The sequence below is a fragment of the Atheta coriaria genome, unplaced genomic scaffold (genome assembly GCF_025399875.1).
Source record: "Atheta coriaria isolate IRGN ID8LTWV9N9 unplaced genomic scaffold, Caltech_Dcor_3.1 hic_scaffold_1_pilon, whole genome shotgun sequence".
Lineage (NCBI taxonomy): Eukaryota > Metazoa > Arthropoda > Insecta > Coleoptera > Staphylinidae > Dalotia > Dalotia coriaria.
In genome coordinates, this window is record NW_027045443.1 from 6,099,042 (window position 1) to 6,111,245 (window position 12,204).

The 12,204-nt window shown below is 38.3% G+C and overlaps 3 protein-coding genes across 3 annotated transcripts; 2 read left to right on the forward strand and 1 right to left on the reverse strand.

Moving 5' to 3' along the window:
- Positions 1-1,252: 1,252 nt before the first annotated feature.
- On the forward strand, positions 1,253-3,986 carry WDR79 (WD repeat domain 79). Its single transcript, XM_065309062.1, has 5 exons — positions 1,253-1,822; positions 1,991-2,268; positions 2,338-2,510; positions 2,611-2,775; positions 2,837-3,986. Exons 1-5 carry the CDS (start codon positions 1,422-1,424, stop codon positions 3,053-3,055), a joined length of 1,236 nt encoding a protein of 411 aa, XP_065165134.1. The 5' UTR covers positions 1,253-1,421; the 3' UTR covers positions 3,056-3,986.
- On the reverse strand, positions 3,168-12,003 carry LOC135796966 (synaptic vesicle membrane protein VAT-1 homolog). The gene is made up of 5 exons (XM_065309112.1): positions 11,464-12,003; positions 4,712-4,951; positions 4,470-4,655; positions 4,204-4,414; positions 3,168-3,830 (listed from the first exon to the last, which is right to left on the reverse strand). Exons 2-5 carry the CDS (start codon positions 4,763-4,765, stop codon positions 3,310-3,312), a joined length of 972 nt encoding a protein of 323 aa, XP_065165184.1. The 5' UTR covers positions 4,766-4,951; positions 11,464-12,003; the 3' UTR covers positions 3,168-3,309.
- On the forward strand, positions 5,362-9,201 carry BicC (protein bicaudal C). The gene is made up of 10 exons (XM_065306239.1): positions 5,362-5,869; positions 5,955-5,998; positions 6,060-6,209; positions 6,270-6,482; positions 6,544-6,774; positions 6,834-7,052; positions 7,115-7,283; positions 7,347-8,038; positions 8,092-8,383; positions 8,448-9,201. Exons 1-10 carry the CDS (start codon positions 5,647-5,649, stop codon positions 8,552-8,554), a joined length of 2,340 nt encoding a protein of 779 aa, XP_065162311.1. The 5' UTR covers positions 5,362-5,646; the 3' UTR covers positions 8,555-9,201.
- Positions 12,004-12,204: the final 201 nt, after the last annotated feature.

Below are 12,204 nucleotides of genomic sequence, written 5' to 3' on the forward strand. Positions count from 1 at the left end.
TTAGCTATGCAATACTGGTGACCAAATCGTCGGATACAGGCGTACAGACCAGTTAAGCATGGACACTAATTGCAAATATGCTAACACGTCATAATTTCTCCTAATTTATATTAGTCCCACGGCTGTTAACGGATTTTGTATAATCCGCACTTTTTGTGGGGAAATTGAGACAGTATGCCATAATCAACCAACCGATTAGTCCATTCTTTGCATTGTTTGAATTGTTTGTTGCAATCAAATACAGGAGATGTAATTTGATCGAAATTGACACGAAACTGGGCACCAATTTACTAATACATAAAAAGAGTGGGTAAGCTCAATTCTGTACTAATTTACATTAAATTAAATTTCATGTAGAACCAGGAAAATTAGGTGAATGTAATGAATATGTAATTTTTCATCATACGGTTCAGCGGGTGTTTTCTAGTTTTCAATCATTCGTTGACAAGAAGTATTAATTTTTAAATATAAGAATCACGTACTAATAATATATGTAATATGTAGTCTACGTAGATGATACAAGGAATGTAAACACAGGCATACCAGCAGTATCTTTGGAATAATTGTAAACATCAATCGATATTGCCATGCCATGAAAACGCCGACGGTTTTGTTAAACATTTATTATTTTGTTCTCTAGTTTCAATACGTCATTCACTTTGATGAAAAAAAAAAACGGAATATATTCGGTGTATATGTCGGATTAAAAATAACGCCGAATTGCAATCTCAATTGAAGTGGGTTTGGCATTCGGTCTGTAATCATCGCAATCAAAATCACAATATATTCGTTTCTCGCAGGATTGCATGATTTGTAACGCTCTTGCAAACAAAGTGTTGATGTTGAAAATTGTCAAAATAATTGAGTTTCAGACTGTTGTGGTTGCCAATCAAACTGATCGAAAATGATGTGATTGTTAATGATCGGATTTTTATTACCGCTGCAGGAACTTATCATCATTCAATCATTAATATGTTAGATGATGACTTTATTATTGATTGCTATTCATGAATTACAAATGGCAATTTGACGAACGCAGAAGACTAAGATTTAATGCTAGTTTTTTTTTTTGTTTCTACGGAAAAGTTCAATGTTAGCAAATATATTACAGCAGGGAAATTTATTCTCTCTGTTACGGCTTTAAATTAGGTACTTCAATATTTTGAAAACCGATCAAATACAGCAACTATACAAACAATGTTTGCTATGGGAACGCGCACGCGTCGCCAAGTGAAACGTCAGTGATTCAAAAGGGAGAGGGAAATACAGTATCGCGAACATGGCATCGAAAGCTTTTATTGTGCCTGGACGATTGCTGGCGTGATCGCTAGTCGATATTTGTCCGTCTTTAGGTTAAGATAGGTCCGCGAATAGTGTTATCGAGCACCCGTGTGCAAAGGTGGTGAAGAACGCTCCACGCAATGATGGAGTCACCGGTGATCTACGACGAGGCGACGGTGGTCGGCGCGCCGATTGACTACAATATGAGCGGATTGCTAGGCAGCCACTATGTGCAATGCGCCAACTATAACTTCGAGCACGTTAGCGTCGAGCTGGCTCGTGCACAGTGGCCCAACTACGACGACCAGCATTATCTGCGATCCTGCAAGTGGTCGCCGGACGGCACATGCCTGCTGGCGGTTGTACGTGGTGCTGGCACCCACGTCTTCGAACTGCCGACTGATTTATATAATGTGGATGCAATTGCGACTAGCAGACAAACTATGCCCATGACTCCTGCCATCACTGTGCCTGAGAGCGGTTTGATTTATGATTATTGTTGGTATCCAGGAATGAATAGCAGCTCCCCTGCCACTTGCTGGTATGTTTCTTTTTGTATAACAATTACAATGTTTACCCGGGAAGGTCTGATCATGCATTCAAAATAAACAGACTTCTGTTGTTCATGCTTGCAGGCAAAGCTTGTGTTTTTTAAATATGTTGACACAATGATTAAATGAGGATTGGCATAAATTTCTGTTGTTTTTAGCTGGGCAGCATCTGGGCATGAAGGTCCAATACACCTGTGGGACGCGTTTAGCGGCGAACTGCGTTGTTCATACAGGGGTTATAACAATCTAGATGAACTGGAAGCTGCAATTAGCGTAACGTTTTCAGCTGACGGTCAAAATATCTTTTGTGGTTATAAGAAGAATATTAAAATTTTTAGTACGAGTCGGCCTGGCCGGCAGTGCGTTGAATATCCGGTCACCCATCCCGCATCGTGCGTCGTTGCCAGCTTGGCGCAGCCGGGGGTTGTTGCGATAGGTAAATAAACTGCTATCTAACTTGGTAAAGTATCTTAATACTTATATTTGTTTGTGCGAATCTTTCTAGGTACATGGAAAAACACAATTGAGCTGGTCAGCCAGAGTGACGGCTCCTTCCGACACCTGTGTAAGTTGCAAGGGCACAAAGGCGGCGTCACAACCATGGCGTTCTCGCGATGCGGTACGCGCCTCTACAGTGGCGGTCGCAAGGACAAGGAGGTTATCTGCTGGGATCTACGTGTAAGACAATCAAAAACTTCTATCAACCCGCCACGTCTATAAGGAAATATGAGAGCGACGCGTAGCGATCGGAGTAAATTCATGGTGTTTGTTCTTTTAGGTGCCAGGCCGACCGTTGTTCTCGTTGCCACGCGAGGCGAACACCAACCAGAAAATCACCCTGGACGTATCTAGCTGTGACAAATGGCTTGCCTCCGGCGGCACCGACGGTAAGGTGCAGGTTTGGAACGTCGAGCAACAAACTGTACCAACTACACATGTGCAGGTATGTGTGCAGCCGCGCTATGCTTGCAATAGTGAAATTACTATTTTAAACTTATTTACAGTTGCCGCTACATACCGACTGTGTGAATGGTGTCAGTTTCCATCCCTTCAAGCCGGTCCTGGCGACGGCGAGCGGACAACATCACACTCAAGACCCTCTGCAACATGCCCGTAGCAATAGCGTCCACGAGAATGCGCTGTGCATGTGGTGGGTGGGCGACACACACGACGATCCCAACTACATCACATCGATAATTCTCAACGCGGCGAACAAGAACTAAACGATAATCGTTCGTTAGTATTACGACTCTTAAATGAAGCGCGCACGAAACTTGTGCATGATTTGTCTATTGCCTAACAACGGGTTTTGACTCATTTTATAACTCACCAAAATTATGATTTAGTTTATATTTGTATCATATTTTTGCAACGGACACAGTGGATCGATTTGAAAATGTCACATCACTGTTTGTGTCTTTCTGACGCACACAATGGTAAATTAACAATTTAATAGTTTAATAGTTTACACATGCACTCAAATTTGCAAGATTATTTTGCCGATGTTGGTGCGGTTGGCCAACTCTTTATAGGCGCGTTTGGCGTCGTTGAAAGGGTAAATTTTAATTTCAAGATTTTCGGGCGTTAGTTGAGTAAATATCGAGTTCAGGGCAATGCGTGTTAATTGGGGATAATTGTCGGCCAGGAGTCCAATGTGCAAGCCGGCAATCGCAGTGTTTCCGTAAATTAAATCCACTGGGTTAATGTTCGGGTCAGCGCTTGTTTCCGCTGCATTGGATCCGGGGATCATACCTTTAGCACCAATGATAACAACTCGTCCGAATGGGTTTAATTTTGTTGTTAGGACTTTTCTGGTTTCAGTATTCATTGATTCGATGATCAAATCAAAATTTTCTTCTAGAGCGGCAACTTCAGAGTACTCGACGAAATGCACTCCTTTGCTTTCAAGAAAGTTTCGTTTTGCAGACGATGCAGTGCCGTAAATCGTAACATCTTTCTTTGACTTTACAAGTTCTATTATGGCCAAACCAACACCTCCTGAAATTGACCAAACATAAGAAATTATGTATATGGAAGATAGGATAATGTTTCAAAATTTGAATTTAGAGTACCACACTTTTATCAATATGATTAGGTAGTAATTTTGTGAATCAAAGTTTTTTTAAAGTCTAATAATAAAGTTTTGAGAATTTTGATTGTTATTTTCTTTCTCCTGCTATATTAACAAGACATACGCAAGCAGTTTAATGCTGAATTAAATGCGTAATCAGAAACCTCTTAAGCTAATAATTTCATTTATCACACAAGATGTGATATTCCTTTGTGTGACCAGAGTGTTCGTATTGATTGCGAGAAATGAGTAATTAAAATATGATATTCGCCATAATTTGCTAAATAAAGACTTGATTACCTCCACATGATGAGACAAAGACGGACTCGCCATCTTTTATGTTTCCAAGAGAGAAGAGCGCACACCAAGCGGTTAGGTAATTTACGAAAATCGACGCTGCAGTTTTTAGATCAATGTTTTCCGGTACCGCGTAGCACTTCTCGTGCTTTATTCGCACAATGGATCGATGTAATCCACCCTTGAAATCATAACAAATAACCCTATCTCCTACCTGAAACAATATCAATTTAATACATAAGTTTTCAGCTCTTTTAGTTTCCACTCACTTTGAAAGGAACCGAGCTGCTCCCAACATTTGTTATTACTCCAGAACATTCAATCCCTAAAACAGCTGGTAGCTGATCGCTTGCTAACTTATGAATCGTATAGAAATCCGCAAAATTAATTCCACAATAGTGTACTTTAACTTCGACCATGTCTTCCTCAAGGTCCTGTAGGTCACGGTCTTCAATCTGTCGACGCAAATGCAGGTGAAAATAATATTCATTTGTAAATGACGTTTTCTTACCCCAATTCCATCGAAAGTATGGAATTCATGAAGTACTACTGTGCTGGATTTCATTTTGATGAAACAAACAATGAATAAAAATACGCTGTTCGCTGTTGTAGGTTGTTGGTTCTTCGCCAAGGTTACACAGAAGTGATCAAATGTAGCGTAAAACTCTTGCGAAGGAAACGTAGTGAAGTCGAATTTAAAGAACCGGTTTGATTCACCTACTTTGATGTTAATAACGTGTGCGAAGCAAGACTGAAAATCAGTAGAAGTCATGAAATATTATCTGTAATTACATTTCGTGTGTTTAATGCAAATACAGTCTCCAGCACACGCAAAAAAATGATGACACTTATTTTTTAAGTTGCTAACTTTTATGCTTACTGCTACGGTTGTACCAAGTATACATTTTTATTAATAATATGTTTTAAGATGATACAAAGATAAAGTTTAATTGCGGTGTCAATTATTTTTCTTTTATGCGTTTCTTCTATTACAAAGAAAGTCTAAACAGTTACCGGGCCAAAAATTACATTATAAAAATTATTACTATTATTACTGAAAATGTTTGAATTCTGCGCCATTACTATGTCCTCTGAAAGTCTTTCAATTCGGATTGATAAAGACCACTGCGAGGCGATAATTTCAGCGGACGGATGGCGAGAGTTTCTGCGTATAGTTGCATTTGCCTCGAGCAATCGTTCAGTCACCGCGGGTTCGTAAAAAAGTCAACAAGCCACGCTGCACACGAACATAGGACGCCATCATTAAAGCGAATCGTCGAGCGGTCACCATCCCGAGAGAAAAAAGCGTGGCTGAACAATTTGGCAAATGCTCGCTGGTGCCGTTTCGTAACCCAGCTCAATCCCGGAACACACAGGTCGCTTCTTGCGATACCTCTACTTACGACGTGCTTGGTCGCCTAAGGTCGCGGCTCGCCATCTGCAAAAATGTCGTACAATTTTTTGCAACCGCGTGCAACTGATATGCGTGGCTCTGATACGCAATCCGAAGTATCTGAATCGGGTACCACCAACTCTGGATGGACCTCCAGCTGGGACTCACGGGAGGATTTGCGGGACTTCGCTACCAAGATCGGTCTGAAGGACACCACAGAGTTATACAAGGACCGTTTCCTCGTTGATCGCGGACAATTGGAGCAAATGCTCAGCGGTATGTATGCAATGCTTAATCGTTTTGATACAATTAATGATTTTCGAAAACTTATCATCTTTCAATGCCTTGCTTTGTTTACCAGGTGACAATGAGGCACCACTGCCGGCTGATATATTTTTTGAGCAGGTAAAACTTTTTTAAATTGATCTTAATTTTTAAATAAATTGTGGACATTTTTTCTGTGTAGATAATGGCGGACACTAATACATTCATAACATGGCCGAAAAAATTGAAAATAGGAGCCAAGTCCAAGAAAGATCCTCGCGTAAGGATTGCAGGGCGAGAAGATGACGTGTTGGCCGCCAAGGAACGCATCATGACTGTATTGGACAATAGAGTATGCCAGTTTCAACCCTACTCAAGCAATATGTATATAACTAGTTCATTTTTGCAATAGAGTAACCGTGTAACAATGAAAATGGACGTCAGCTATACTGACCACTCGCATATTATTGGCAAGGGAGGACTCAGCATTCGTCGCGTGATGGAAGAGACCCAGTGCCACGTTCATTTTCCGGACTCAAATCGTTCCAATCCAAACGAGAAATCAAATCAGGTGTCTATTGCTGGAGATATACAAGGTGTTGAATTGGCCAGATCTCGTGTTAGGGTAAGTTCTTGTTGTGTTCTAAGTGTTCAAACTAGAGTATCTTGTCTTTTGATTCTTTCAGCAAAAAACTCCAGCTATTTTTGGCTTTGAGCTGCCAATCATGTCGCAAAACGTAGATCCCACTGAAAGCTATCTGGTTAAAATCCAGGAGCAATACGGGGTGCAGATGATACTGAGGACAAGGCCAAAACTGCATGCCACTTTAGTGCTGGTGAAGGGCGTCGAATGGGAAATCGATCAAGTAAAAAAGGCCACTATGTTGTTGGTGGAATATCTTTGCGAGCATTTAGCGGTGAATCCTACAACTTCTAATATATTTCTTTGTTCCTAACTTGAGACATTTGCTTTTAGAGTCAAATTCCGATTCAAATGACAATGGAAATATCGCCAATACACCACGCGATGGTGATTGGAGCAAATCATCAAAATCTCAAGGAAATAATGCAAGAAACTGGTACTAAAATCCTATTTCCAGATGCTCATGATCCCAACATACCAATTTTGAAAAAAAGTAACGTTACGATCACGGGTAACATTCATAACGTTTACGCTGCTCGCCAAATTTTAACTGTGAGTATTGCTGAATTTAGTAATTTATTTACATTTACCATGCTTTGCTTTCCGGCACATAGGGATCATTGCCTATACTTTTGATGTTTGATCTGCCTGGTAATCCAGCCAATTACAAATCAGATAAACTGATGGAGATTCAGAACAAGTGTGACGTCAGCGTTAATCTCAGAGTCAAAGGCAAACAAAATTCGATGGTTTGCATTATTAAAGGTGCCGAACGCAATGCGAGTGAGTTTATTGCATTCAAAATTAATTATTCTTTATTTATGCTTATTTCATTAATGTGCTTAGCTAATATTTACCGAGCTCGCAACATGGTGCTTCAACTTGAAGAGCCTAATTTTGTAGCCGATATTCCGCCTAGTTATCACATGCGATCTCATGATCTCCTCACACCTACTCCAATGCAACCCCATTCAACATCCTGCCTAACTTCCCCAACGTGGCAATACCCGCCTGCTTCGTTTAACCAAGCTCAATCTGTTCAACCGTTCATGGGCTTTTCTATGGGACAGTCACTGTTTCCGTTCAACAATAAGTCCAACACCAGCAGCCAGAACCAGAACTCTATGGGCAGCAGCGGTTACTATTCCCTTGGGCAGATCTCTGCCAGTTCGCTTTCGTTGGAAAAAAGCCGCGATGGCAACAACTACTCGCTTTCTACTATTTCTAGCAACGGCTCGCTCTCCAATAAGTCTAGTCCAGCGCAGAGCCCTCGAAAACAACAACCGTACTACCAACGCAATTACAATGAATCCGTAAAAGGCCTCGTCAATTTAAATCTCAACGAGTACAAAAATCCTGTTGATCAGGAAGCCAAACCTAGCGAGTATGAATCGAAGCGAATGGCTGGTTTTCTTGCTATGCAGAATCGTCCCAGCGGAAATCAGTTCAGATATCCCAATAGCAACTGGGCCGGTTATGGCATCAGCCACACCAGTCCGAATCCGTTGATCGACAAAGTAAATACTACTTCGGAACAGGTACCACTTCAATGTTATTACTCCTCAAAATTATATTCATTTATTCGTATCAGAATGATGAGGTGTGGAAGTCTCCATCGAAGGACTTTCCATCCCCGCCGGCCAAGCTAAACACTTCGAATTGCATGGAATACACACCCGGATTTGTTATGAATCGGATAATGAGTAGCAAGTGGCCCGATTTACCCACACTTCTTACATCCATCGGATGTGAAAAGTACATTTCGCTTTTCAACTCGCATGAGGTGGACCTTGAGACATTCGCTTCTATCAGCGATAAAGATTTGGTAACGCTGGGCGTGAACATTTTTGGTTGCAGACGGCGAATGCTCTTAGCCATAGCAGGTAAAATTTCTGTCTATTGTTGACTAGAGTCAACTTTAATATACGTGTAACATAATTGTTTTAGAGTTGAACAAGAGGGATAATCCCTTTTCACCAGCACCAGGAGCCGAACGGAAAGCATCCATTTCTCCGACCACCGAAAATAATTATAGCTCACGCGACAAATGGTAACGTCTGTAGAAACATTTAGTTGGATATGTAAAATTTACGTGCGGCAACCAAAAAAGCTCAAGTAGCTCTAAAAAGTGCGAAAACGATAAGTTGATAATTGCTCGCGAATTAATTTTTAGAAAAAACTGCAAATCTACATTTAGCTATACAAAGAAAGGTAAATTCTTATAGGTAATTTATTATTTATTAGGTTTTGTTCTGTCGTGCATGTGTGACTTCAAATAATCATGTGCGTCTGGTACGCAAGCAAATTAATATTTGAAGCGTCGGTTTGTGTGCGCAAATCGAATGTTAGCAGGACGATCACTCAGCACAACTCCACACACGCATGCTTTACCACGCAGAATTCGTTGTCGTAATTTTTTACGACGATTCGAAGCACGAATTAAAAAATTTCATATAAAAAGTTACGTTTGGGTGGCGTGTAACTATTTTATATCCGCAATTTTAACATAGACTCGGATCGTCGCGAACAATTCCTTCAACGACGAGTCCTATCACAGATTTTAAAACAAACCAAAAGTCATTGTTCACATAAGAAAGATTACATGTTACCGTTGGTTACAACTATTTATTCAGTCATTTTTACAATATGTGATACTATTTTACGAAATAGAATGCCAATCGCGAGACAGAAATGCCAGAATTTTACCAAAGCAGAATGATAAATTTGATAAAAAGATTGCTCGAAGGCAACGTTGTTTAACTATGAAAATATTAACATAACGATCAAGGCTTTCCTTGAATTTCGATTGATCGCAGCTTATATATTGGTAATTTGGATATCGTTTAACGGGTAGAGTTTTACAATTAAGGCATGCTATTAATTAGAGTAAGGTATGACTTACATGCATGTTTGGTGGAGTGGAGTGAATGTAGGCAATATGGGAAAGTGATAAAGGGGGACAACGACGAGTCGACACACTGAAATTGATAATTTAAACGTTGCCGATACGAACGTGCTCCCTTCACTAAAATGTTACTGCTATTGTTTCTGATTATTTGTTTGAAATTTATTCATGTTTATATGTAGTTATATATATATATTTATATATATAAATCTTCACAATGTTTGTGCTAATAAAAATTGTATGCATAGTAATTAAAATTTATTCTTCAGCTTTGACATCACTTTTTAAATAAACGTTAGTAAAGTAAATTGAAAATAGTACAATGTTGGAAGCTGAATTCAATTTAGCTCAACAGATTTCACTTATATTTTATCAGAACTTCTAAAGTTCTAAAGTAAAAACATTTAAACACATTTCCGATACCATAATTTACTCGCAGATTCAATTTGTTTAAATATTCATCAATTATAACTAAACTCAGAAATTGTTACGAACTTAAGTTAAGTTACTGTTTGACTTCCAATCTTTCCTATATTTGATTACACTTACTTTGATTGTATAATTTTTTTTCTTTAATTCCGAAATGTCACAAACATGAAAGAAGGGCACATTCAGTTGGAATTTGTTGGGACTTGTTGTCTCTCGAGCTGCGGCTTTTTAGAAGTACTTACGAGTACTGCTACTTGGTTTGGTTAATACTGCACAGAGCCTAGGCATATGAATGTAACATTCTTAGCCAGCACGAAGGTGGCGTGCTTGCCATCGATACTTAATAGTTGCTTCAAACAATACCAACTACCATTACATAAACTCTATTAACATAAATAAAATAATATTGTATCATACCATTAGTCGTTGATTTCTAATGGCAAGTTTGAGATAACGAACAAATCAGGTTACAATTTATTTCGCGTCATTCCATCCGAGATACTTACAGATACATAACTAAACGCAACATAGCAGATATATTCTAAAATCTGAGTACATCAACAGTTGTAATACAGTTTTACATTTTAATGGTTGCAAATGGTCATTGTTTTTTTATAATTTCAAATATTATGTATTCAAATAAACAATAGTTTTATGCGAGACTGTGGTTATTACACATAAGTGAAATGAAGTGACTATGTCTTACGAATGAAAGATGTCTAATTTAAGACAAAACGATGTAGTAATCATGGCGAAATCAAATACTTTTCAGTTTGAATTTAAGTTCGTTAAACCTTCAGACTTGTTTTTTTTTTTCAAATCGATTAATGTCTTGCTAGGTTCTGTTTCCTGCAGTTCCTGCACAACAAGCATTGTAATTGTACGGTTGAATATTACATTGCGCCCAACCTTGAAGTTGGTATATTTGTTTAAATCCTAGAGAGGAAAATCCAATATTCTATATGACTTGCACATTCCGTGCCCTGAAATTTTAACTGGCTGTTCTAATTATTATTTACTTAATGATTCATTTTTAGTAACAAAACCATTTTAATTCAGAGACCGCTTCGAAGCGATAGCGACAGAAATATTTTTCTTATGAAATACATAATCACATTTAAAATGCTTGGGACGTTCATTTTTTTTAAATTCAGCTTCGTTTCTTTATGTAGTTTATGAATATATATCAGAATTGTATGTTGTAATTATGGAGAAATTAACGCTATTCTCAATTTAACAGAATGATGCAAGATTAACATAATTCCACTGTATATGAACTGTGACACAAGCAAGCTTTGTTATAATTTTTTATGATAACTAGACGTTGGTATATCAATCGATGCTGAATTAAATTTGCAGCCGATTGGTCTGAAAAATGAGTTATAATTTATTCCAGTGTATGAGTATTTCAGTAGGAAAAATACGCAATTATCTGGAGTATTCTAAATAAGTGTCTCTAATTTTTACCCATTAATGTCGTAATTGCGGGCTTAATGTAAATAAATTTTTAGCATGATTTTCAAATGTTTTGAAATGTAAAACGATTCGATGATAAACTCCGATAAGCTGGTGCTCGTGCACCCACAGCGTAACCAATATCTCGCAAATACAAATATGTGTCTTACTTACTTTTTACACTTACACATTGCCAGAAATCATAGTTACCCAATTTAAAGCATTGATGCAACAATACGTTCGTTATTCGGTAAGATTTGATGAGGTAGTTTTTGAAGCAAATGCAACAGTCAGTTTCCAACTAGTATTCATACACTGTATACACTGTAATACACTGTATTCTTTTAGAAATTAATTCTTAATTTTATGGATATAATGGCTTTAAAATAACGTCCGTAGTTGAAGCACTGAAGTGATAAATGTTATTAATTTTTGTTTTATTATAGTAGTCGTTTTTGGGTGGCGCTGTTGTCAAAGCGCGCTCTTACTTGTTGGTACTTTTAACACACACGGAGATGAGTACTACGATACAAGCAAAATACATAACACTATCTAGTACATACATAAATTAAATTAAACAGAATTATTTGGTATTTTAAAGAGGTTTGACTGAATAGAAAATGTAGTACCTTTTTACACCGCCGCGCGGCGGCGTTCCATCCAGCAGTGTGCATTCTACAAATGACGATTTTGATCGAACCTATCTGCCAAAATTTTATAATACCGCAGGTCTTGTAAAACAACTTGTATAACAATTTCCAAACTTTTTATAATACCAGCAAAAGCTTTCCTAGATGATTTGCGAAAGTAATACGAAGCGAATCAAAAATCGTAAACTAACGTGTAGGACTACGACCCTATTTTGACAATTTTAAATAATAAAACATTTCGTCACTGCTGTGTAAAAGTATTATT